At 38.2% G+C, this 26,290-nt stretch overlaps 2 protein-coding genes and 1 pseudogene across 3 annotated transcripts in view; all 3 read right to left on the minus strand.

Moving 5' to 3' along the window:
* The window catches only part of LOC127446495 (rootletin-like), a 93,530-nt pseudogene extending 92,370 nt beyond the window's left edge, over positions 1 to 1,160 (minus strand).
* An 811-nt stretch (positions 1,161 to 1,971) lies between these two features.
* klhl30 (kelch-like family member 30) lies at positions 1,972 to 9,588 on the minus strand. Of its 2 annotated transcripts, none has more exons than XM_051705986.1 (8): positions 9,457 to 9,588; positions 7,906 to 8,744; positions 7,578 to 7,758; positions 6,230 to 6,316; positions 5,372 to 5,527; positions 4,992 to 5,180; positions 3,237 to 3,382; positions 1,972 to 2,554 (listed from the first exon to the last, which is right to left on the minus strand). In XM_051705986.1, the coding sequence occupies exons 2-8, from the start codon at positions 8,677 to 8,679 to the stop codon at positions 2,309 to 2,311; spliced, it is 1,779 nt and encodes a 592-aa protein (XP_051561946.1). In that variant the 5' UTR covers positions 8,680 to 8,744; positions 9,457 to 9,588; the 3' UTR covers positions 1,972 to 2,308. The 2 variants fall into 2 exon arrangements, with proteins under 2 accessions (XP_051561946.1, XP_051561947.1); XM_051705987.1 differs by having other exon boundaries at positions 7,906 to 8,628; positions 9,457 to 9,541.
* Positions 9,589 to 9,791: 203 nt separating this feature from the next.
* espnla (espin like a) overlaps positions 9,792 to 26,290 on the minus strand; it is a 34,144-nt gene continuing 17,645 nt past the window's right edge. Inside the window, exons 6-10 of the mRNA XM_051705981.1 lie at positions 14,103 to 14,243; positions 13,788 to 13,932; positions 13,404 to 13,549; positions 11,701 to 11,865; positions 9,792 to 11,577 (exon numbers count right to left, since the gene is read on the minus strand). Coding sequence (XP_051561941.1) covers positions 10,078 to 11,577; positions 11,701 to 11,865; positions 13,404 to 13,549; positions 13,788 to 13,932; positions 14,103 to 14,243 — 2,097 coding nt within the window. The 3' untranslated portion in view covers positions 9,792 to 10,077. The remainder of the gene's footprint in view (positions 11,578 to 11,700; positions 11,866 to 13,403; positions 13,550 to 13,787; positions 13,933 to 14,102; positions 14,244 to 26,290) is intronic.

The raw sequence follows: 26,290 nt of genomic DNA on the forward strand, positions 1-26,290 counted from the left end.
CATCAGTGGATGTATATCATGAATTGGGACACGTGTTTGCATTTTGCTTTGAGATTTAACTGGACAAGAGCACGTGCTTCGTGTGGAACAGCGGTGCGAGTTGAGCGCACACCTGAGTGCATGAGAAAACATCGCTGCCCATTGTCACTCAACATCACTGATAACAGCCACAATGAGCACTCATAATAACATTCAAAATCACACATTCTAGCGCCAGATCGCCACTTATAACACACACAAATGAAATGGAAGCTTCTGCTCAAGAACTGGCAATGTTTCTTTTACAATTGACACTTACCTGATGAAAGCTATTTCAAAAAGTGGTAGGGACAAAATTGGTCAAGGCAATAAATGGTAGGGACATATCAATAATAATTATAATTAATAATTTTAATAATAATTTTCTTTATCACACATTATACATTTGCACATATACAGTGAAATTCTTCTTTTTCACATATCCCAGCTAGGCTGGGGTCAGAGTGCATGGTCAGCCATGATATGGCACCCCTGGAGCAGATAGGGTCAAGGGCCTTGCTCAAGGGCCCAACAGTGGCATCTTGGTGGTGCTGGGGCTTGAACCCCTGACCTTCTGATTAGTAACCCAGAGCCTTAACCGCTGAGCTACCACTGCCCTCATCCCAGCTGTCCCACCCGTAAATGACACCTTTTCAGCTGAGGAACCACAAATGTTCCCTCGATCAATCGATTATATAATATTTACGGCCTTTTAAGTTTTACTCACTCACCTTTTGTAGAATTGATCTAAACACTGCTTTGATGTTTGCTAATAAATATTTATGAATGATTAAATATTTAGAATATTATTTACTGCCAACTTTTTCATCACGTCTGTCTCTGTTTCAGTTTTGCAGGATGTCACAACAGCACAAGGAAATGAGTTTCGCAGTACATCACCTGTCTTCAAGTTTCACAGATGAACCTGAAACTGACCCCCTGATCAACCTTAATTTGTTGAAACATTGCAAGACTCGTTAATATTAAATCAAGGGCTCTCCTCTTTCATTCACACATGCTGTTTTGAACGGGGTAACGGTGCAATAACCTGTTTGAGTTACAGCATGTGCAGATCTGCTTTCCAGCTGGAAAACACACACCTGAATCACAGCTTCCAGTCCCTGCTCCCCTTCACAACTCATCTGGAAACTGGTATCGATCCCAAGTATGCTAATATCCGAACAGCAACGTTTTTCCAAATGTTCTCAATTCTTACAGAGACTTAAAGAGTTTTTGAGACTTAAAGCCTTAAACTGGAGCTAGCCAGCTGCTATGTAAACTAATGACAGTGCATCAAATGTCATAAAAGCTTTGCTTGTTATAAATAAATGCTTGCCATTGCACACTGCGTTGCATCAAATGCCAATGCTTTAATAACGCGCATAAACAAATTAAAAACAAAATAGTTCTTCTGACTAGTAGTTTTAAGCCTCCAGTGTAAAAGTTGCAATCACAGCACTTGTTTGAGGCGGGTGCCAATGGTTGTGAAGCAAATCGGATGCTCTCGGGTGTTGCCATGGGAATTAGAAAGCAAGCTTTCCAGTTTCCATAGTAACAGGGACACTGTCGGTCACGTCTGAGCAAGTGTATATATATATAAGTGTTTGTTTAGATTCCATTGAGGTTAATAATAACTAACAGGAGTTTTATCATGATATTATAAGTCGAGGGAGAACTAGGAACTAGAACTTCGCAGCGGGTAATTATCAAAAAATTTTGCTGAATAAAAACATTCTGAGTTACCAAGGAGATTAGAATGAGAATGAAAAAAATAAAAATAAAAATAAGAATATGGAATTAAGACGTCTGGCTGCTTGGACTCTTTAGGGAAAATTAAAATTTAAGTAGCATGACACTGTTGGTACAAAATAACTATCATACATCGCAACATCCTACATTCAACTACAGTAAATGATCAAAAGGCTATTTAACTTCAAAGAGTTTTATTTGCCATATGAAGACGACAGAGGAAATGGTGACTTACACGCTGCATAGATGAGAGAGAGAGAGAGAGAGAGAGAGAGAGAGAGAGAGAGAGAGAGAGAGAGAGAAACAAACACCAATCCCATATCAAGTGCTCATAAAAATGCATATCTAAATATACAAATTCGAAAACACACACAAACCAAATAATTAAGTATCTAAGAAATATTATTTGCAGTGACATTACAATATGATTGCTATAAACTGTGATTCTGGTCAAATTCTAAATGATGATCACCAGTGTATGTGGAGACAACATTTTTCACACCAAAGCCTAAGGCAGGATTTATTTACAATACAGAAGACCCTAAGTCTCATCGGGGAATAGTTCTGTCCATTGCGAGGTGTCCAGGAAGATGGAACAGCAGCCGCTGTAGGTCCAGAGCCTGGGAAGGAAGCACTCCACCTTCCAAGTGTTGGAGGCACGGTTGTACACCTCCACCTCCACCCTGTAATCCCCCTCCATGCCCTGCCAGTGCCCCCCTGTCACATAAAGTTGCCCACCTAGAACCACCAAACCCCCATTCTCATGAAGAGTGTGTAGGGACTGAACCTGAAAAATAGATTGGCATTATTAAAGGAATATTTCGGGTTCAATACAATTTAGGCTCAACTGACAGCATTTGTGGCATAATGTTGATTACCAAAAACAAATATTTCGACGACTCCCTCCTTTTCTTTAAAAAAAGCAAAAATGGAGGTTACAGTGAGACACTTACAATAGAAGTGAATGGGGCTAATTTTTGGAGGGTTTAAAAGGCAGAAATGTGCAGCTTATAATTTTATAAAAGTACTTACATTAATTCTTCTGTTAAAATTTGTGTATTATTTAAGCTGTAAAGTTGTTTAAATTGTAGTTTTTACACTTGGGTTTTAGGGTTTGTTGACATCGTCATGGCAATGAAGTTGTAAAATTGGATATAACTTCAACCAGAAAAGGTTAGTAAGTGATTTTATCAAACTAAAATCATGTTAACACACATATTGTTAATGTCTTGTGGCTATACTTTTGAAACAGTGAGTATTTTAACGACTAAATTCATTTTTGTGTTAAATCAATACTATGCCACAAATGCTGTTCGATTAAGCTTAACTTTTTTTTAATTGAACCCGTAATATTCCTTTAATCAAAAATCGGCTAATTAAATAGTTAAGATAAAATAACTGTTCTTTGTCAAAGCACTTAAGCCATACTGGTTTAAAAAAATAAATTAAAAATATAAACTAAAACACACCTTTTCCCACATATTGCCCTCTGGGTCATACAGATAGACCTTTTTGGTGTTATCCGCAATGAGGTAAATTACTCTATCCATACAGACAGAGCGGGGAGAAGAGAGATATTTAGGAATAAAAGGAGAACAGACGATGCTCCAGCTATCTGTTAAAGAAGAGAAATATGTCTATCATGTGTCTAGATTTGTGAGCCAACAACAACATTATAATTTACACTGCAAGTTGTAAAGTGTTTCATAAAATAGTTTTGAATCATTTGTCCCATATAGCAAAATAAATGTTCATAATAAGACATTAATCGTGTTATGACAAGTTATTATTGCAACAAGGGTTGTTTGTTATTACTGATACTTATAATATCTATTAAAGCAATAGTTCTCCAAAAAAGGAACATTTTGTCATTATTTAAGGACCCCATGTCGTTCCAAACCCATTTGACTTTCTTTTTTTCTGTGAACACTAAAGGATATTATTTAATGAATGTCCTGTTGGCTAAATTCAATACAATGGCAGTACATAGTGACATATGCTACATTTCATTCAACTAGGAAAGTCTGATTTTCCAACTTCCAACTAAGAAAAGTGCAATGGAACGCCACTTGAAGTAGGAATTCCAACTTGGAAACTTGTGCGGAAATTTTCAACTTCGCCAAGATGCAGGTGCGTGACGTCACACAAATATTTCGGCACCCAGGGAGATAAACAAAGTAAGTGATAAACATTAACTTTAAATAATATTGATAAATGAGTCAAATTTCCTAGATTACATGATATTAAAGCTTGTTTAAAGGAATAGTACATGCAATAATGAAAATTCTCTCCTTATTCACTTACCCTGATGCCATCCCAGATGTGTATGACTGTCTTTCTTCAGCAGAACACAAATGAAGATTTTTAGAAGCAGATAGATCTCTGTCAGGTCCTAAAATGGGAGTACACGGGTGCCAGCACTTTGACGGTTCAAAAGTCATATTTAGGCGTCAGTCAATTAATTTTCATGTTTGGGTATGAACTATTCCTTTAACAAATGTTAGCAGAGACGAGTGTTCAAAACATGGTAAATTATACTCTCTTTTGATAATCGTTCACCTGTAGCACAAATGCTAGCGCTGAAGCATTGTTTATCAGTTGGGTTGTTAGGAGACGTCTCTGGTGACAGTCGAACCCCTGCTAAGCTAACAGGAGTATTACAGTTTTGTTTCCTTACATGTCATCTTCCGAGCATCTGACAATGTAATGCCTTTATGGTCGGAGATCGGACATATCAAGTAGGAATATCCCACATTCGATTTGAATGGAATTCAGCATAACGCTTAATGTAACAGTCGCAATAATTAATAAGGTTGCTATATGTTGCATTACATGTGATTACGTTTGTAAGAACCAATGAGGTTTGTATGTATGTATGTTTGTATGTAGTTGGCATATTGGATTTCAGTGCTTAAATAAAAAAACATTTAAAAAACGACATAAATTATGGTCTGTTCATCATACAAGGCTTGGTATATGACACACAAGTTGCATAGACTACTTTTGTGACACTTTTGGGTGCTTTATTAAACGTTAAAGTGAGTCTCATTGTACTGCCATTCTATTGAATTCAGCCAACAGGACGTTCTTTCAACTACTTCCTTTTTTGTTCAGGAGAAGAAAGGAAGTCATGACAGGTACACATGAGGGTGAGTAAATAATGAACTATCCCTTTAATAACCATTAAATCCATACTAGTCACACTGACAAGTGTTGTGTCTTACCTATGACAGGGTTGTAACACTGCATAGTAAGTGCATTATATTTTACAGCACAAGAACCAATGAGGTACAGCTTTCCTTCACATGAGGTGGCTGTAAAGTTAGTCACATACTTCAGCGCTGGGCCAGTGAGAGTCCAGCAATTACTGAATGGGTCATAATGTTCAACCTCAACAAAGTCCATTGCAGTTCCTATTAATGGAAAGAAAAATTTAAAATCTTACATAAGAATGCAAGAGCTGTCTGTGACTCAGATGAGGCTATTACTTTCTATTATGGAGATAAGTTGTCTAATTCTGCAGGGGAATCTAACCAATTTTATACCCAAAAATAGTTTTCTAAAGCCTCCAGTTATTTTGTTTGTAATATATTTGTTTTCTTACCTCCAATTACATAAATCTCTCCATTGAGAGTTGCAGAGGCGTGGTTCGTCCTGGGCCGCAACATTGGGGCGACTGTGACCCATTTCCCCTCACGAGTGATGTACTTCCAGGTCTCAGTGGTGGACCAGGTGTTGGACTGAGACCCTCTTGATCCTCCTGCGAGTTAGATAAACTAATACTTTCCCACTTTTTTATTTTGTGTTATTTCTAAATTCCGATGAATTAGGAAGATTTAGCTGATTTATCTGCATTTCAAACTGTCCCCATTGGTGATCATGCAACATAAGGCTATAATGCACCCAGCTATTTTCCCAAGTCATCACAAAGTAAATGTTCTGTTACTTTGTACTCTAGTCCCCTCATTTCTAAAGTGGTGTCAGATCTTCTGTGAATCTTAACAGGATTGTCTATAAGACAGGTGACTGTTCTGTCTCATTTTCAAATCCTCCATGCAGATGATGTTCCATTCATGTAACATACCTTTTAAATGTGTGCAGTAAAACTATAAATCTCTCTGATCCTCTCCTCAAAGGGCCCAGTCTCTATTAACACCCCCCAAAAATCTCTAGCTCATCTGTGGTTTTGTTTTCTCTCGGTAAAAATAGAAGTTGTCTCCTGTTCTATTCGTTGATGTCCTTTCATTCTGTTCTTTACTCTCTCTCTCTATCATCCTCTCATTCTGGTTTGAGACAGCGGTGTAGATCTATGGCGAAGACACGTCCCCCAAACTTTGCAAAGCATCAAATCTTCCATTATACAATCAATATTGTGAATAAAATATTCTGGTTTTCCTCCCTCTACAGCCCTGGTTTGAGCAACAGGTCATTTAAAATATCTATTGAAAAGAGTTCAGCTCACCTGTGACATAAACGTTATCATTTAAAGAGACAACAGAATAACCCCATTTATTGTAGTTTGGAAAATCAGGTAGCTGATACCACTGCCCTGTGAAAAAAGGAATTAAATGCACTATTATTTTTGACATCTTTAAAATGCACATTTATATGTAGGATGACACAGGCTCTGGAACACTTTGTGCACTTTCTACTATAATTAACTGTGACCAACATGTGAGACCTTATCACAGGACAACCCCGCAAGAATATAGTAAGGTTATCGTACACTTGCTTGTAATGAAGCAAGAAATGTACACATATGGCCCTATTTTAAGAGTGCTATGCCTTAAGTGCAGCACTATATGATACGTTATACGAGCAAAGTCAGTGGGCATGACCATGAAAATGTTACATTTTCGTGCGAGTATGCGATAAGTCTACCCACAAGTGGGTTGGCGAAATCATACGCACAAAGCGCTAATGGACTGGGTCAAGTACAGTTCAAATCTGAGGTTCTTATCTGGTTATTGCACTGTCTACATCCTATTATATATTTCACTTCATGTCAAGCAACATCGATATAAATTGATATAAACGGACAGCCCATTCATAAGAATTTGGTAGTGTAAATGGGCTGTATGCAAGAATCCCCTGCTCTGTGACTATATTGCCGTCTGCATTGCTCCGGACCACGATGTATGTGTTGTATGTTCTCCTTTGGCCTCTCTTGGCTGTTGGCTCTTGTCCTGCTCACCCATATCTCACCCGCTTGAAATATGCTTTGCTATTCTCCCATTGCTCATTGATTTGTAATGTATATTTGATATATATTTCTCTGTTTATTGTTTTATGTTTAATGTCAGTACAGTGTCCTTGAGCTTTGGAAAGGGGCAATACAAAATAAACTTAATAGGCTACTACTATTATTATTATTATTATAAATCATTTTGATGCACAAATTATGGCTCTTATTAAAAGTGATCGATAGCTCTTTGATATTATCTGCAAGTGCTGAGTTTAGACTTTGCATCGAGATTAGACGTGCTTCTCAAACGTCAAGCGCATTTCTCAGAAAATAGCAATCTGCACTTTGCGCAACTTCATTAACATACAATACACTCACGGTTTGCGCAAATACATACACAGATGTTGACACGAAAATTGCACTTAGAATTAGCACTCTAACGAAAATTGGATAAGACGTAGCACACAGTCTTTGGGCGTACCGCAGTTACGAAAATAAAGCCTGTCAGCTTTTAGGTCAAGCTTACATGTCCCACATCACCCAGTGTCCCAGATTACTCTAATTAACCATATATAAACTTACAAAAAGAACAGATGTGGCAGCTGATGGAAGAATTTGTCCTTACCAAGCTTTGGGTTGTAGAACCCACAGTTTCTGGGCTTCAACCTTACATCCCTTTCTTCATCTTCATCTTCATCATCTGAGTCATCCAGTGATCGACCACCCATAACAAATAAAACCTCCTGCAGGTTGAGGACATTTTGAGCGACTCTCTGCTCTGGATCATCTTCTGTCATTTCTCCTTTCTGAAGAAAAAACAAAACAAAAACATTTGTAACAAAAATACATTTGGTAGTGCAATATGATTAGCATGAACTGAACATTAAGTTTAAGAAATCTACTAAGTATATTTTGAAAAAAAGATTAGTATAAAATGTATCGTTTTGTCTGACCTCTCTACATATTCTTTCTACCAACTCTTTGGAGTCAAGTGAATCCTGCACCAGTGGCTCTTGAAGGAGGTTCTCAGTGAGGTAAGATTCTGGGAGGAGAGAGAGTTTAGCCAAGCTCAACAGTTCTCGCAGGTGGCAGATCCGACTGTCTCTACAATGCCTGACCCAGGCCAAAATTGCCTGGGCACAAGAACGGTCATCTCTTATGTGCAGATCCTCATCCTGTAAGCAGGCCACCAGCCTGTCTTTTTCCATCAGCAAAAACTCCTCGTGTTGTAGCACTGCCTCAAAGTTTTCAAGGAGGAAGCTCCAGGCTTTGGCCACCACCTCAGGGCAGCCATGGATCTCTCCAAACTCAAGGATTCCTAAGCAGTTTGTGGCATCCATCTGGTGCTGCAGATATCGGCTACATACAGTACGGACGGTATGGAACTGGAGCAGGCTGGAAGTGCAGATAAGTCCCTCCACATTGTTTTTGTTGATGGTGAGTTTTCCTGTGTAGGCAAAGTCCAGTAAGGTTGACAACACATTCGGATCTACATCATGAAGCTCGACACGAGCAGCAATGCTCTCTACAAAATCTCCAGAGAACATGGAACGGAAGTAATGGCTGCAGAGTGCAAGGATGCCCCGATGGCAGGGGAAATCCTGTCCACCAGCACTCAAGGTGACATCCACAAGTTTGGGTTGAGAACAGAGGGAGCGCAGGCCCTCTAAGATGCTCTGTGGATGGGAAGAGAGGCAGAAGTCTAGGTCGTCTACATTACGCACCATGATGACACTCTGACCTATGACCTTAATACATTCAGAGCTAACCAACAGCTGTTGTCAGTGTTTACCTATACAGGATGAGACAAAATGGGAACGATGAGTCACATGCAATCCCATTACAACATTCATGATAATAGCTTAGTGTAGTTCACTTAGAGCCTTATTTGACCCGAAGACAATTTTTTGCCTTTCTGGGTTGGTGACAAAACATTTAAGAAACCAACTGGACGAGCAGGAATGAAGTCATGTTAGCACATCAGTGAGAGTCAAATTATTGGACGTTTACAATTTAAAAACCGATTGTTGCCAAAAGCAATTTATTTGACAAGCACACTGGTAGTGTATAAGGCTAGGAATTAAAGTTTCTACCATTCAAAAATTATTTCCTTGCCTATGAGAGTTTGCTCGCAAAATACAAAAAAAGTTTAATTGGCAAAGCCACAGAGGATGTAAAACAAGGAGAAATTAGCTCCCCCTTGACTTTCCTGTGTTAAATGCTCTTTGTGATGTAACATTTAGAAATCAATTCTAATGCTGTATTTTTAAGAGGCTTCAAGTCATACAAATATGTTGCTCGTTTTTGTACAAGTTCTTTAACATTTTAAGTTCATTATAGCTAACTAAAATGATAACATTCATCATTTTAGTTCCATTGCTCACAAAGCAGCATTACAAAATTTATTGTCCAAGGAGTAATGGACATCCAGTATTTGAATATGTATTTGCATAGACTTTGTTTTTTAATAGAACAAAACAGGAAAATGTCTAAAGCAAACTTACCTAGTAGAAAATAAAAGCAGAAATCACACATTATTCACAGCATTTGTTAAAAAAGGCCAAGTATTTTGTTGCTGCTGGGTGAGGGACACACTGTCTTCTGCAGAGTCACTGGGACAGCATGCTTGTCTTTCACTCTGCTATTTTTAGGCCAGTCATTCAGGGGGGCTATTCACAGAAATTTAAAAAGTATGGTTGAATTCCCACCTGCTCTTAAAGAGACAGACACAATTCTACAACAGCACACGACAAGACAAGACAGTTATTTGATCATTTATTTAATCATTACAGTAACCTGCCTCCAATATTGGTGCAAGGTAAAGCAAAAAAGTCTGCCGATCCTCTAAGAGAAACGAAAACTTCAATAAAATAGCTTCACATTTTGATAATTTTTACAAAGCTTCAAAACAGAGTAACAAACATGTCAGTTTATGGTAGTCTTTCAATGAACTCCATTGAGGATAAGATTAGCAAAAAGTATACCAAACTGTCAAACTGTATACATATTGGTACCATATCTACAGCAAATCCAGAAAGAAAAGAAATGTAGTTTATACAGACAGTGAAGTCTACAGTATATGTTTGTTTCCACAAAAAGAAAAAGAAAAAAAGAAAAGCTTATTGTCATTCTTCAAAGTCAAATATCTCAGCCTCCTTTTCTTTCCAAAAAGCAAAACTACGGTCAATATATTGACAAATCTCATCATTACTCAGACTACCAATATCTGGACCATTTCTCAGAACATCTCCCTCATCTGGGGTGGGTGTCTGAATGATGACTTTAGGCACGGGCCTCGTTTCTACTGTTGTGGTCTGCTCTGATTGTTCAAGCTCTGGTTGGCCTGATCCGTCCCCAAAAAACTTAACTTTAATGTCCTCAAATCCATCCTTCCATTCCCGGTTTCCAGCCTCAATGTCCTGAATTACAGCCTTGTGGAAATCCCTGACTCTCTCCCAGGTGAACCGACCCACATGGTCAAAAACTTCAAAGCAAAGCAGATGTCTCATTTTCCTCTCATCTGCTGGCAAATCCAGCTCCAGTATGTGGAAGTAGCCAAGCATGAAGAGGTCCAGGGTCAGTGTGTCATAGTCAACAGGAGATCCATCCACACGGGGCAGGAACTGCTCAGGTGAGTAAATGGCCTGTTGCCGGTTGAGTCTTCGGATCTGCCGTGATGGTACAAACGAGATCATGCTTCTCCAGTTCCCAATCATCTTGTTGATAGCACTTCTCTGTTTGAAGAAGTGCCCTAATTTACCATTCTCCATGGTCCTCTTCTGAGATATATCCAAACTAGCTTTGCGTTCACACTTTGGTTTCTTGGGCATCTCCAGTGAATCAATACTTTGCTTCCTATGGGCGTTTTTCAAGGTTACAGTGTAAGCGGACTTCTTCCAGTGTCCAAGGAACAAGACCACAATACGTTCCTTGCGCAGGCTCGTACTTTCTATAACATCACTGATGTCAATATAGTCTGTACCGGAATCATTACTCTGATCAGCCTCTGGTCTTTGTACATGATTTTGAGAGTCCTTATCTGATCCATTTTCTACTTCTATTTTCAACCCTTGTTCTTTTGTACTCAATGACTCTGTACTCTCTGAGCCCTCTAATGAGGAAGCATTCTGATTCTCGAAGTTGTCCTTCAGATTCCTCACCGATACCCCAAACTGGTGGATCTCGTTTTCTATCTTCTCCCTCCTGCCTCTTTTGGAGACTTGTCTCTCTGAAGCCTGAGAGAAGACATTCACAAGCTCAGTGTTTGGCATTTTGCAGTAGGGCTGGTCTGTTAGGTTGGTCATTAGCAGTGACATACTCTTCACAATGCCTGAAATACGGTTGCACCAAACTGGCAAGGGAGTCTGTGTAGAGAGGTTCCTGTATTGGGTGTTGACGGTGATGTTGACTATGGGTGTCGGGAGAATGTTCCGTAGTTCTTCAGCCAGACGAGCAAGTTCCATTTCATAGCCCTCACAGTTTTTTTGCATGGATACACTCTTAATTTGCTTCTCCAGATAAATGAGGTCATCCTCTGTTAGAAGCTCTCCAAATGGGCCCAGGATGGCATTGTGAGCCTGGGAGAACCTCCAACTGTCCATTTTTTCATATCTACTACCATTCTCCTGTTACAGACAAATAAGATTAAAAACATTCAGTTAAAAGCTAACCTGGAGAAAGCTGCTCATTTTCTATGGTAATGTCACACAGATGCTTAGAAGACATTTCATGCAATATTTATATCTCACCTTCATTCTCTGAGTTTCCTGTTCAAATAATCTGGTTTGTAGCTGTCGTACCATCACCTGTCTCTTCCACTCTGCTATAGGTCTGCCCTTCTCATCATTGGTGGGTACCAGGTAATCAATATCAGACAAATTAGCCTCCTCTGTGGGTAACACCACCATTTTATTCTGATAAAAGGCAGAGGCATAATGTAATGGTGAGCAGTTCAAAGGGTGCCCTAAACAAGTTCAAGTACATGAAAAAGAAGCACTATCATGCTTGACTTTTCTTCTACATGCATGCAAAACTAGCTGGGTTTCCATCCACGTATTTTTATGCACATTTTAAGATATCGCATAAAAACTGCTGGATAGAAACACCAAGATGCAAATAAAATCTCCAAAATGCGCATAAAAACCTATATGGTCACTTGAGGTGGATACATTTTTTCGCGTAAAAATTAGCATTTGCATAAACTATAATGGAAACACGTTTACCAAATAAACTCCTATTGACTTTATTAGGAATACAAGATTTGCATTAAAAAAAAAAAAGGAATGTGAATGAATAACTTATAACTGGACTATCCAGAGGACCAATGACCATATCTGAAATGTTGCTCTGTTCATCCTGAAATAACTCAGCCTGCATAGAGTTTGCATATCAAATAAGTCCAATACAAACTTGAACTGAGCCGAAGAGCAAATTTATTGAAACTTTTGAAAAATATCTTATATATCCGCACAGCAAAGACATAAGGAACAAGGAACTCACACACATAGTGCTCCCAGAACTTTGTGACACGCTGTCACTCCCAGACATGAGACAAAGTTCTTTACAGTGTATTGCCTTTGTGCTCTCAACCTCGAGTATTTTATTAATAAAAGAGACACAATGGCTACAATTTCTCCGGAAGTGACAATTTTGTTCTTTTGAACACATGGGCATTATTCGCACATTATTTTAGCAATATTATGTTTTTTTTTTTTTTGTTTTTTTTTTTTGCATAAATTAAATTTGCAACTTGGATGGAAACATAGCTATTGCAACATTAGTCAGGTTTCCATCCAAGTTGCAAAATTAATGTATGTGACATTTATGGGAAAATCGTAATATCTCAAAAACAATTTGCGAACAAAGCAGCATTTCCATCCAATGCATTCAAGAGAACAAAATACTCACTTCCGAGGAATTGGGAGAAAATTTTTTTATAACTTTCTTGTGATTTAAAGTGCAAAGATAAAACACTGACAAATTTAATGTTGGCTAGTAATTGGTGGAAATTGTTTTATGTCTGGGACCGACAGCTTATCAAGAAGTTCTGAGAGGTAATAGCAGCCAATAGTTTCGATGACTTTGGCCCCAGCATTTCATAGTGTCTAGAACAACATTCGAGATGCTATGCGACAAAACATCTAATTATGAGCGAATTATCAGCAACAAGGCTTTTTTGTTGTGCATCTAAGAATTTATTTGGTAAATGTGTTTCCAATGTAGTTTATGTGCATGTCTTCTTATATTATAATTTTATTGTATTTTTTATTGCGCAAACGTTTTATAATGCGCATAGTGGAAATTCGATTCTCATCTTGGGGTTTCCATCCAGCATTTTTTTAATGCAATATCCCATAAAAAATATGTGGATGGAAACCCAGCTTGTGCCGTTCAAAGGTCAAGTCAATAGACTAAAATATCATGAGAGACTGAATATGTAAGATTTGCTAACAGAAACCGTCAAATCCACTGTCAATCCAGATTTCTTCGAGCTGGCGATAGATTTTACATCTCCCAGTTTCATTTTACCCATCAACAGTCTCACTTTCTCTGGTACTGGCGTACTCTCAGGCGGACTGGAGCTAAGATTCTTCACCACTGCAATGACAATCAGAACAAGAGCATTATTTGTTACTCTCATCTGTTTCCAATTATGTTTTGATCATATTCACATAGGCTGATTACCATTACTCAATGAAGTGGAATTAAGTCATTAAGTGAAATTAAGGAAGGATGAGTCAATGGTGACAGCAGTTCCCATAAATTGTTTTGGTCAGGATTGCAAAACGTACAAATAGCACTTGAGGTATTAAACAGTCCCTTAAGACTTTCTCACCCATGGTGGCCATGTGGACATGCTGAAAAGTGTTCCCATGTGAAGTAGAGGATGGAGGCGAAGTGACCGAGGGGGTAGGGGGAGGAGGAGGTGAGAGAGGTGGAGTGGGGTAATGAGCTTGAGGGGAATCTTCTGTCTCAGGGTGCTGGTGGGGTTGAAGGAAATGGTTAGTCAATCAATTATGTGAAAATGAAACCGACACTTACTTAAGCCAGATACCAGAGCCTTGTTTCTGATTTAGAACATCAAAACATGCACATAATGACTTGCTTTATCACACATATATTTATGTTTCAAAGACTTAAGAATGTTCACCTTGAGACTGTCCATGTCTTTTTGTATATTAGTGATCTGTCTGTAATAATCTGAGCTGGGTTGCCGTGACACAGCTGGTTTCTCTCTCAGCTCTTCCTCTATAGGACAGTTCTCCTCCAGAGGCTGAGCAGCTGCCCAGAGCTGCAATACAGAGTTTTTATGATCACATATTACTTACTTATTCAGGTAATATGCCATCAAAGCAAACTATTTTACATGCATTTGTAAGGAAATGCAATGAAAGCCCATTTACTGCCATTTGATTAGCTGCACAGCATCATAATCATATACTTAAACAACAGCTACTGTACTTGTCGTCTTTTTTTGTGCAATGTTGTGTTCCACACAACAATATGTGGGAGTTACTGTAAGAGGGGCCCGAGCTAGGGGGCAAAATAGTTGTACCTGAGCCCAACATCTAGATCCCACTTCACCAGAGAGAAAAAGCAGAGTATATGGAAACATTTAGATCACCCCTGATGAAACTGTAATATCCTAATGGACTCCATGCAGAATGCATATCAAATGTGTTCTCAAAGGGCTTTCACTCTCACACACACACACACACACACACACACACAGAGCATCAAAGGGAGCACTGATATGCCGCAGCATGCTTTTTTGCTTTGCCTCTGTGAGGTGGTCCTCCCAATTTCCTCTTGCACGGCACTTTGATGTCCAAACAGCACGAAATGCGCTGTGACATGGCTTGGACAGAGGCAGGAATAAATTTCCCAGAACTTGTGCAATTCATAAATAGATAAACATTGGGAGGGGTAATGTGGGTATATGGGGCAAAACTACATTAACAAAGTGGAATCTCATCCCTTCATGACCTTTTAGCAACAGCTCAGTTCCTCACTCACGATCAGGATGCATCTGTTTCTGCGTGAAGGTTTAATCAAAGCCAGCGGACACCATGGCACATTTGGTTTCCATCAGCTATCCTATTCTAAAGCTTAGGCAGTGGATGCAGGAGTAACACAGTCCTCCCATCCTCCTATCTGCCTCATGGGCCACACAGACACAGATGGAGGAGATACAGGAGGAGGCTACAGCAAAAGCCATAAATTCATAAGTCCTAAATGGTGATATGTTGGAAGCCTAATGTAAAGCAATTTCAGACAGTCTTTCATTTGCAATGGTGGCTCCACAAAGTCAGTTAATCAGGAAAAAATCTGGATAAAAATCACTCAGATATACAAGATCTTTATCTCAAACACACACACCAGCATCATTAATAGGTCAGTGGGAAACAATGTAATATTTCCTAATGTTCTGTTCTAGTACATGAAATGAAATACTTAACATAAAAAGAACCAGAAATGGTAAAAATATGTAGGCATAACCAGCTTGAGTAAGGTTTACTAAAGTTTAACCCCACACATAAATCTCTGCTTGCTGGAGGAATTCAAGACCACACACTTCTGTTGACATGTACTGTATATGCTATGTTAAATCACAATTACACCTTGGGTTACAACACCTGATGAAGATGTTTGACAGTTCTTGAATTTAGAGGATTGAGTGAAAATGCTTTTCAAAGTTTCTGTTCCACACCTGCAAAACCTCTGTGCTGTAAAGTTTGTTAAAATAAAATTAGGATAATGAAAACAAATTCTATTGAGGTGAAGATGGCATTCGTAAATCTTTTTTCAACCACAGAACTATGCAAAGATTTTTTTTAACAAATGCTCACGCATGCACGCACACACACAAGTTAAATGCTTGTGTAAATTGATAACTGAATAAGTCCATATACTTTACAGATTAAATAATAGAAGAAAAGCTATAGTAACATGAATTAATGTATATAGTGAAAAAAACGGAATAAAGAGGAGATTACTCTGTCACACTCCATGCAACCAGACTTCTGGGTTCGTTCGAGCAGCAGATTTCAATTGTGAATATGGGCAGTGCTGCAGTGTTAATAATATTTTAAGCATTTTATAATGTAAAATGTTTTGTTGGTGTTAATAAAAGTTATAATAAATGTATACTGTGTGTGTATGTATGTACTAATATATATATATATATATATATATATATATATATATATATATATATATATATATACACATACATACACACACACACACACACACACACACACACACACACACGCACACGCACATCGATCAGCCACAACATTAAAACCACTTGCCTAATATTGTGTAGGCCAAAACTGCACCAACCCGCATCTCAGAATGCTATTACCACAATTGTACAGAGTGGTTATCTAGCCATTCTATGTTGACCTCTCTCATCAATAAGGCATTTCCGTCCACAGAACTGCCGCTTACTGGATGTTTTTTTGTTTTTGGTACCATTCTGAGAAAATTCTAGAGGCTGTTGTGTGTGTGAAAATCCCAGGAGATCAGCAGTTATCAGAAATACTCAAACAAGCCCATCTGGCACCAACAATCATTCATGCTATTATCTAATCAGCCAATTGTGTGGCAGCAGTGCAGTGCATAAAATCACGCAGATATGGGTCAGGAGCTTCAGTTAATATTCACATTCACCACAGTTCTTCTATCAGTTTAGGCTGTCTAAATTGCTTCAGTCTCTTCATGTAATCCCAGACTGACTCGATGTTCAGTGGGCCCCACTGAACACCGTGTCAGTCTGAGATTACATAAAGAGACAGAAACAATTGAGACAGCCTAAATAGATAGAAGAACTGTGGCAAATTCTCCAAGAAGCTTGGAACATCCTCTCTGCCAACTACCAAGAAAAACTGTGTCCAGGAGTACCTAGGAGAATTGGTGCGGTTTTAAAGGCAAAAGTGGTCACACAGAATATTGATTTAGCTTTTTTTATGTTTACTGGACTTTGTATGACATTAAATGATAAATGAAAACTATTTATGTCATTATTTTTGAAGACATCCTCACTATGCAACATTTTTCACAAGTGCCTAAAACTTTTGTACAGTATTGTGTATAATAGAAATGGAAATATGGGAATTATGTTGTGACTAAAAAAAATCCAAAATAAATCAAAACGATGTTATATTTTAGCATCTTCAAAGTGGCCACACTTTGCAGAAATGTGCTCTTGGCATTTTTTCAACCATCTTCTTGAGGTATCACACTGGGATGCTATTTAAACAGTATTGAAGGAGTTCCCATGTATATGCTGGGCACTTAGTTGCTGCTTTTCTTAATTATTTGGTCCAAGTCATCAATTTCAAAAACGTTTTTTTTTTTTTTTTTTTAATAAAATTTTAGTTTTGTAATTAAATTAATATGTTGGCACAATTATATTTTTGTCTACAAAACTACTTTCAAACATTTAAGCATACGCCTTCAGATCAAAAGGTTTTATGATCATGAGAGGCAAGTCACCCCAAACTTTTGAACGGTAGTGTATATAGTATAATATACACTCACGACCACTTTATTACACCTGTAAAACTACTTAATCCAGCCAATTGTGTTGCAGCAATGCATACAATCATGAAAGACAGGTCAGGAGCTTCAATTAATGTTCACATCAACCATCAGAATGGGGAAAAATGTGATCTCAGTGATTTCGACCATGGTATTATTTTTGGTGCCAGACGGGCTGGTTTCAGTATTTCTGATACTGCTGATCTCCTGGGATATTCACACACAACAGTCTCTACAGTTTACTCAGAATGGTGCCAAAAACAAACAAAAAAACATCCAGTGAGCATCAGTTCTGTGGACGGAAATGCCTTGTTGATAAGAGAGGTCAATGGAGAATGTATAGACTGATTTGAGCAAACAGAAATGCTGCGGTAACTCAGATAACCACTCTGTACAATTCTAGTGAGCAGAATAGCATCTCAGAATGCACATGTCAAACCTTGAGGTGGATGGGCTACAACAGCAGTGGGCCTACCATCTGTGTACCTTAGCAGAAATCGAGATTCATCAGACCAGGCTATGTTTTTCCAATTGTCTACTGTCCAGTTTTGGTGAGCCTGTGCCCACTGCAACCTCAGCTTTCTGTTGAGAACCCGATATAGTCTTCTGCTGTTGTATCCCATCCACCTCAAGGTTTGACATGTTGTGCATTCTGAGATGATATTCTGCTCACTACAATTGTACAGAGTGGTTATCTGAGTTACCATAGCCTTTCTGTCAGCTTTAACCATTCTGGCCATTCTCAGTGGACCTCTCTCATCAACAAGGCGTTTCCATCCTCAGAACTGACATTCACTGGATGTTTTTTGTTTGTGGAACCATTCGGAGTAAACTCGAGACTGTTGTGCATGAAAATCCCAGGAGATCAGAAGTTACAGGAATACTCAAACCAGCCTGTCTGGCACCAACAATCATGCCACGGCCGAAATCACTGAGATAAAATTTTTTTCCCCATTCTGATGGTTGATGTGAACATTAACTAAAGCTCCTGACCTGTATCTGCATGATTTTATGCACTGCACTGCTGCCACACTACTGGCTGATTAGATAATCGCATGAAAAAGTAGGTGTACAGGTGAACCTAATAAAGTGGTCATTGAGTGTATGTAAGATCATTGTTAGATCTAACATGGCCTTATATCCGTCACAGTGATTGCACTTTAAAAACAGCTGCTTGCCTTCAGATTTTGAGTGATTTCTTTGTGAAAAGTTAAAATCTACCAACAGCAGCTGCGTTGTAAGTGGGTTTTATTAGACCAGATGCGATAACAATGACAGTGATGCGTGAAATATCATAATTTATGTCAAATCCAGAGTTTGTCCTTATCCACTGATCCTGGTGGAAATTAAAGAAGCATAATCTCCAGTGATCTGTAGGAAAAACAGGGTGTTTTAAACCCTACAAAAAAAAAAATCGGGGGGAGGGGTGGCATTTTCAGCACAATTTGTGCGAAGCACCCATTGAACGCAGCTCATTTTTTGGGCTGCCAATAGAACCCGGAAGTGGCGGAGTGGTGCGCTTGTTTGTAATAGAAATTTCATCTATAAAATAAATTCAAATTGTTCATTAATGAAAGTTTAGAGGCCCTAAAACAATAAACTTACACTAAAGACACTGCACTGTAATAAGAACATATATTCAAATCTACATGTAGATATAGCATGGCAAACATGTAAGAAACCTAATGTTATGAAGACATTTTAAATATTTTAAGGTTCATATTACAGGAAAAACAAGAGGATAGATATTGTGTCTGTTTTAAGATATACCATACAAAAAGAAACATCTAAATGGTTTATGAGCAAGTTGACAGTCAATTGTGAAAATGTGTTCAAACTAAGCAACCAGGTTCTATTTAACCAGCAATGCTAAAGAAACCACAAATTTAGAAATTATTCCGGCATTTACGTGATGATATTTCTGAAATTAACAACCAAGTGTTCTTCAAAATAAGTACGCAGAACAGATACCAGCATTAGCCCAACACATACAATAAACAAAAAGCATAACAGTTACTTACAAACTACTGTCCGCTTAATTTTTGTTGATATCCACGTATGCAGTGCCTGAGCACACTGTGTCACTAGACAGTGACAAACAGTCTGAACACCAAACCCAGAAATGGCTTGACTCCTTTCACACCATCCCAACAACTGACCATGGCACAATGGTCAATAAACAATAAACTCTGATAGGAGAATGCACTTAATAATTCACACAGTGGATTGGGTAGCCAGCAATGCCACTAATGAAGGAAAAGGAACAAACCAATCGGCACACGCGAACAATAGAAAGACAGTCAAATCAGAAGATGCTGACAGAGACACAGTATCTCTTTCATTCAGATGTTTTTTGTTTACTCTTGCACCATAGTAAACTGGGAGGATGTGACCTTACACACATCAACAGTAATTAATAGAAACACTATTCTCAAGTCTTACCCTGAAAGGACAGGAAGTTTCATAAGGAGAACATTTCCATTATTTGCTTAAGTATTTATGACCTGGAAAAATTGGTGACAACACACTCAGGTCAATTAATGCAACCAATGATGATCTCTTCACATTAGTCTGGTAATTCACTGCCAAAGCTGTTTTTCTAAATTAATAATGCAATGGCTCACAGTAAAATATTGTAGGTTTTAGTGAAAGTAAATCATGTCTCAGATTAGAGATTGTCTGCAAACATTTCCCTTTTAGCAGTGGTTGGTCGCGTGTTTGTTCTGACAGCTGGAAATAAACAATGCAACTAACCATATAATTGTGCAAAGCAGTAGTGCAGCAAAATAAATAGGCTTATCAACTTCTAAAAGGGATTAGAAAACACTTTCCATATCTTTTGTTGTTGATTCTAAGGTATTTTGGCACAAATGCATCAGCCAATTGGTAGAAGTTGAAAATACGATTCAGACCAAATTTAATATGGGTTCACCTGTAAGGATAAACATGGTTTGTGCTGACTACAATATGTTTTAATAAATGAATTATTGAAACAATTAACAAAATGTATGTTTTCTTTTTCATGCCTATGTCATGTTAATAATTTTGGTATTGTACTGGGCCGCCATTTGAAAAACTGGGCCCTGAAGAAAAACCGGTTGAAAACCACTGCCACAGGAAAGACAAAGACAGGAAAAAAATATGAACTGGCTGACAAAGATTCCTACAGCAAAAATAAAATTTACACTTACAACAACTCATTTCCCCTTCAAGTCCCATTCTCTTTTTGTATCATCTACAACAACAACAAAAAATCTAATTTCTGTCATGTAATTTTCTCTCATGTCATAGTATTTCAAAGATTAAACTTTTTAAAATGTAGTTAGCTGTGTACACAAGCTAAATGCCAGGATTTTTATCAGTGTTCATTCTCTATTAAATGGTAAACACTGTTCTATGTCAGTATCAGACCACTAAAGGTCAAAGCCATCAGAACATTCTTGAGATATGACTGAACGTTTGATGAGAAACATGTTTAAAGATTTATCTTAGTAGACTTTATCTTAGTAAACTCATTAAAAAGCTCCCTTACCACCCCCTAGTGGCTGATTAACACCAACATGTCTATAAAGGCTTCACACTGCACGCATGATTAAAGTCCCTCAACTCCCCGAGCACATTTTTATAACGCTTGAAAGTTCCTGCAATAAACAAATCACAGAGCTGGGCTGTACACCCCACAAGAATCATCTCTCACTAATTAAATTTTTTATTTTATTTTTTTGTACTGAAATAAACCTCAAGATTCTTTGGAAAGTGAAAAAAAGACACATTTAGGACAGCTGGCCTTTTATTTCCTTGCCTGAAGAGGATGTGGAAAAGCATAGATGTGTGTTGTAAAACAAACCCTTGATCCATTTATTTGATTGCAGCTGTCTCACAGAGAAGGCACTCACACTTTGAGCAGAGGGCTGTGCTCATGGAGGGTGACCTCTTTGGGATGAAACCAAAACATGAGGAAATACCTAGCACGCAACTCTCTGGCCAGCGGCCCAAACAATCCATTACAGGCACTGTTAGGAAATAAGATGGCCTGTCCCAAGCCTTCTGAGGTGGAATACAACCTTGTGAATTACTTACAATTCTGTAGATGTACAGTAGAAGACAAGGGTATATACTTTATATGAAACAAAATGCTGTATTCCAAAAAAATGCTGATTATTTTTTTATTTTATTTTTTTTAACCTTTACCAGTGGGATGACTGTCTGGAAATTCATTTTAACAAACACTGGATTGATTACGTTTTTCAAAAGGAAATGACTGGAGATATGGAAACATCTACTGCCTACATAATAAAAAAATAAAAAAAATTATACTACTTGTTGCACTCTAATCTGGCTTGGATACTACTAATCGCTAATGATGTATTATTCCTCTTTTGTAAGTTGCTTTGGATAAATCTGTCTGCCAAATTAAGAAAATAAATGAAAATGTACTGTTATTTAGGGTGCATACAGGTAAAGGGGACATTTTCTGATAATTTTCAGTCATTGGAGTTGTTTTTAAATATGATCAAAATAGCTATATCAATTTCATCTCATCCTAGGTTAAGATAAACTTTTTTTCTTTCTTTTTTATGTAAAGATTTGTTACAATGATTGATGATTAAGCTTATAAAAGGAATAGTTCACCGAAAACGTATATTTCTTTCATCATTTACACATCCCTCATACTGTCTCAAACTCGTATGACTTTCTTCTGCAGAGAAAGATTTTTTTGAAGGATGTTTTGATGTTTTTTGCATACAATGTAAGTCAATGGGGTTCAAAACTTTCAAGCTCCGTAAAGGATATAAATGTGGAACTATGCAGAATAATTTACGCCGGCCTGTTGAATTACTGAAAAATAATGCACACCCCGACTCCACTTCGCGTCGTGGCCTTTACACCTCGGGTGTGCATTATTTTACAATAATTCAACAGGCCTGAGTCAATTATTCCACTTATACCACATTACTACACCTTGAAACAATGTTCTGGTTTTCATCCCTAAAAAGCACTTGTGAGAGGACTACTTTTTTCCACCATGGATTCAGCGTCTTGCTTTGATACAGCACAAGTCTGCATTACTAGTTCGAAAACATCACTTAGAACTAGTAATGGAGGCTTGTGCTGCTTTCAAGCACTTACTGTGTGTGTGTGTGTGTGTGTGTGTGTGTGTGTGTGTGTGTGTATTCGAGAGAGAGAGAAAGAAAAATAGAGAAAACAGAGAAATTGCACGTGGGATTACCTGTGTTTGCTGCAGCTCTCGTCAGCAATTACATCGCTTCAAATTGCCAAGATGTAAGTTTAAGTATACTTCTCAGCAACAGCATCACCATTCTTGTATATAGCTTTTCTGTTGCCATACAGCTGTTTTGCTAAGTGGCGTGGGTCCGTTGACATCAAGGCTATGTGTCAGGCTCGCAAGTATGTGTGTGCATATGTGTGTCGTGTATGAGAGTGAAAGAGAGGGGGAGGGGAACTGTGTGGGTGCTTTCCACAGATATTAAACTTTCTTTTCGGATTACATAGAAACTGATTTATTGATTAAGTCACAGGGGTGCATTAATATCAAGGCTCTGTTTGTTGGTCGTGTCTCGAGTCTCTATGTGTGTGTGTGTGTGTATGTGCCATCGTGTGAGTTTGGGTGAGATGAGAGCGAAAGAGAGAGGGAGGGCAAGGGTGCTTTTCAACAGAAATTGAAATAAATGTAAGATATTATAAACATTGTCATTCTTTCCGATGTACTTAGCCAGTGTCTTTGTTTTAATTGGTTATTTTGCTGTGGAGGCCTGTATGGCTCTTTGAAACTCAATGGACCCTTTGTATAGGTAATATATATTTAATGTGGGACATAATACAGTTGAGATGGTGATGCATTAAAATAAAATGATGATATGATTATTACAAATATTTTATATAGGGGGAGAGATACTATGTACTATGTACTAATTCTATGTATTAGTGAACTTTAGATATTTTTCCACATGCAGAGATATTATTGTGTTTTCTGGACACATGCCTTTTAAGATTCCACAATAATGATGGGAAGCTCGGATCATTTTACTAACTTGGATCTTTGAATCTCATTCAGCAAAATGAAAAAACTTCATTCAAGTCATTGCGTTCATTTGTCACGTGACAACCGCATAGGCTCTTCAGGAAACAGAAACTACTAGTTCACCTTCCGACTGGGTCGGATCGGAGTCTTTCATTCATTTGACACGTGACCGCTGTTAGGCTCAGCATAAAAGAAAACTGATTTGTTCACAAGTGAAAATGACTGGTCTTTCGTTTATTTTTCTCTGCAACACGTACAGTTCCATTTGTTCCAGTTGTTTGTATCGTGATCTATACATGTTAGTGTGACAATAAACGACATTTTAAAATCATACAAATTGTCATGATGAATTATTTTCATGTAGGCCTAGGCAATTGAATGCAGGAAGTGTTTACTAGATAGCCTATATTCTGCCAAATAAAATGGTCTTAGATGACTATTAGCAAATTCAAAGGGAATTGATTTGGGTCTACATTTCTTACCAAGGACGTAAGAAGGACGTAAATCATAAGAAGGTCTCAAACTACCGGCCAGCGAGAAAGTTTCATACGGTCCGCGTGTTAACAATTTGCTCAAACCCAGCCCGCAAATGAATTGTTACTTTCTGCATTTTGTTTTGGTCTTTAATGTTTCCCGTAATTCTCTTAAAAGATTATTAAACCATAGCCTAATATATTCAACATGGTTTATTACATACTTAACAAAACTAGAACGCTTCCATCATGATCTACCTAGCTGTCTGCAGGCCTACTGGAAGCATCCGTTGTTGCGATGCGCATTCAGGTGACGGCAGGGATGTATTACCGACCGGGCCAATGGGGCCAGTGTCCAGGGGCCCTTGACTGCCCAGGGGATCCCTTGGCTTTAAGGTTGCGCAGTCCAGTTTAGCAATCCCCCCGCTCGGAAACCCATCAACAATGAAAACAGTCGGGTGGAATCCGTTATCCCTGATCCAGTTCGTTTGCTGGCTTCCATGGCTGCAGCACGCAGTGTTGTTTGCCTGCAAATTGTTCAATAGTAATTTCGGTGTCGAAATACTATTGGTGAGTGGGCAGTGGGCGGGATCACACAGGCCAAAACATAAACAGAAATTCCGGCCCGGAATTGAAACTTCGAAGTAGAATATACTGGCTGTAGCACTGTTATCGGAGAAGCCAGTATTTCAACTTAGCATGTTTCCTAATTCTCTAATGACATATTATGGTCATTTTATGATTTAGTACAGTAAAAACATTACATATAGCACCTTTAAGGCATCTTGCTTTATGAATGTGAAAGACTCATACCTGAAGACCCAGTCAGGAGATGAATTAATAATTCCTGTACAGAGCCTATGGGTAGCCTACCTATGCAGCTGTCACGTGTCAAATGAACGAAAGACTTGTACCCGAAGGCTCAGGTGGTAAACTAATCATTTCTGTTTCCTGTACGGAGTCTATGCGGCTGTCATGTGTCAAATGAACGAAACACTAACTATAAATTGTGCGCATGTGCAGCCACGACTAAATTAATTATCTGAGACTACTCGTTCTTCCCGAGTCATATAAAAGATTTGTTCAAAATTAACGAATCATTCATGAATGACCCATCACTATTCCACAACAAACCTTTGGTCGTCAAAGTGATCAAAGTGATTGCATTTCTTTAGAGGACATGGATTAAACCACTCAGGTTGTATAGATTGCTTTTAAGCTGCCTTTAACGTTTTTGGAAATTGAAAGTTTTGGAACTTCTTCTTTGCAAATCTCACTAGTCTCATTAGAAAATCAATAAGTGTGTGACATCAAAGGCACTTTTGGAAGCATAGACATTTACCTCAAGGTGGCGCTTGTCTGAAATTTGGGCATATCAGGTCCAATTGGCTGACAAAACTTTTGAAACTAACAAGTTGATTTCCTTTAAAAGCATGTTGTTACTTTTTCTTCCATCACTTTGTACATTCATTATTGTTAAGTTCGATTTTTTAAACATCCCACCATCCAGATCATGACAAGGTTTTAAGGAGGGGGCCCTAGTTTTCTTTTTAGATTATTCTTCATTGAGCACAAACTTTTATACAAAGCAACATACAAATTTTTTTCTTTTTTGTTTCTCGTATTCTTTTAAGTTACAAAAAGAGTTACTGCAGGAACATATGTGTTACAGTGGTAGTAAGGTTATAGAAAAAAGATAAACAATCAGATGCACATCTGAAGCCAACAAACATCCTGTTCTCTAACCTATTTGATAGATCGTGTATCTGTTTCCAAGCATTAGAATGGTAAAAACCCTGAAACCAAACCCTGTGGATCCCATAACGAGCTCAGCCCCCGGCCCTCTACCTGAGCTAGGCTGCTGGTAAGAAGGTAACTGATACACCCCCAGCATGGAGAGAGACTACAAATGGCAGGATCTGATGCTTCACCTGCCTCCCTTCACTAATTAGAACTCTATTGTTGAGACAGATCAGCTTATTTTTGATGTCTAGTGGCGCCTCTAGCCTTTCACATCAATATATGAGCAATTGATTGTTCATTTATTCATGCCCATGTTGACAGGCAGCTTATATTACTGCATTAGATCTATAGAAGAGTGTGACCAGGGTGACTGGATACAAAGTAATTAATTAATCCGAAGGGGTTAGTGTGAAATCTAATATATAATACTTAAAATTTAATGAAACGTTTTAATTAAATTCTTAATTTGCTTTTTTCTTTAAAAAAAAACCAAAAAAAAAAACCTGTTAACCTTAACCTGTTGACACTACACTC

This window comes from Myxocyprinus asiaticus, chromosome 9 (assembly GCF_019703515.2).
Source record: "Myxocyprinus asiaticus isolate MX2 ecotype Aquarium Trade chromosome 9, UBuf_Myxa_2, whole genome shotgun sequence".
Taxonomy (NCBI): domain Eukaryota; kingdom Metazoa; phylum Chordata; class Actinopteri; order Cypriniformes; family Catostomidae; genus Myxocyprinus; species Myxocyprinus asiaticus.

What these genes read in the sequence shown, in the direction of transcription:
- klhl30 (XM_051705986.1), bottom strand. Translation starts at nt 8,679, where the DNA reads ATGGTGCGTAATGTAGACGACCTAGACTTCTGCCTCTCTTCCCATCCA. An exon ending in GTTCTACAACCCAAAGCTTG is followed by an intron (nt 6,317 to 7,577) that starts GTAAGGACAAAT and finishes CTTTTTTCACAG; the next exon opens with GGCAGTGGTATCAGCTACCT. An exon ending in GTGTTACAACCCTGTCATAG is followed by an intron (nt 3,383 to 4,991) that starts GTAAGACACAAC and finishes CTTCTTTAACAG; the next exon opens with ATAGCTGGAGCATCGTCTGT.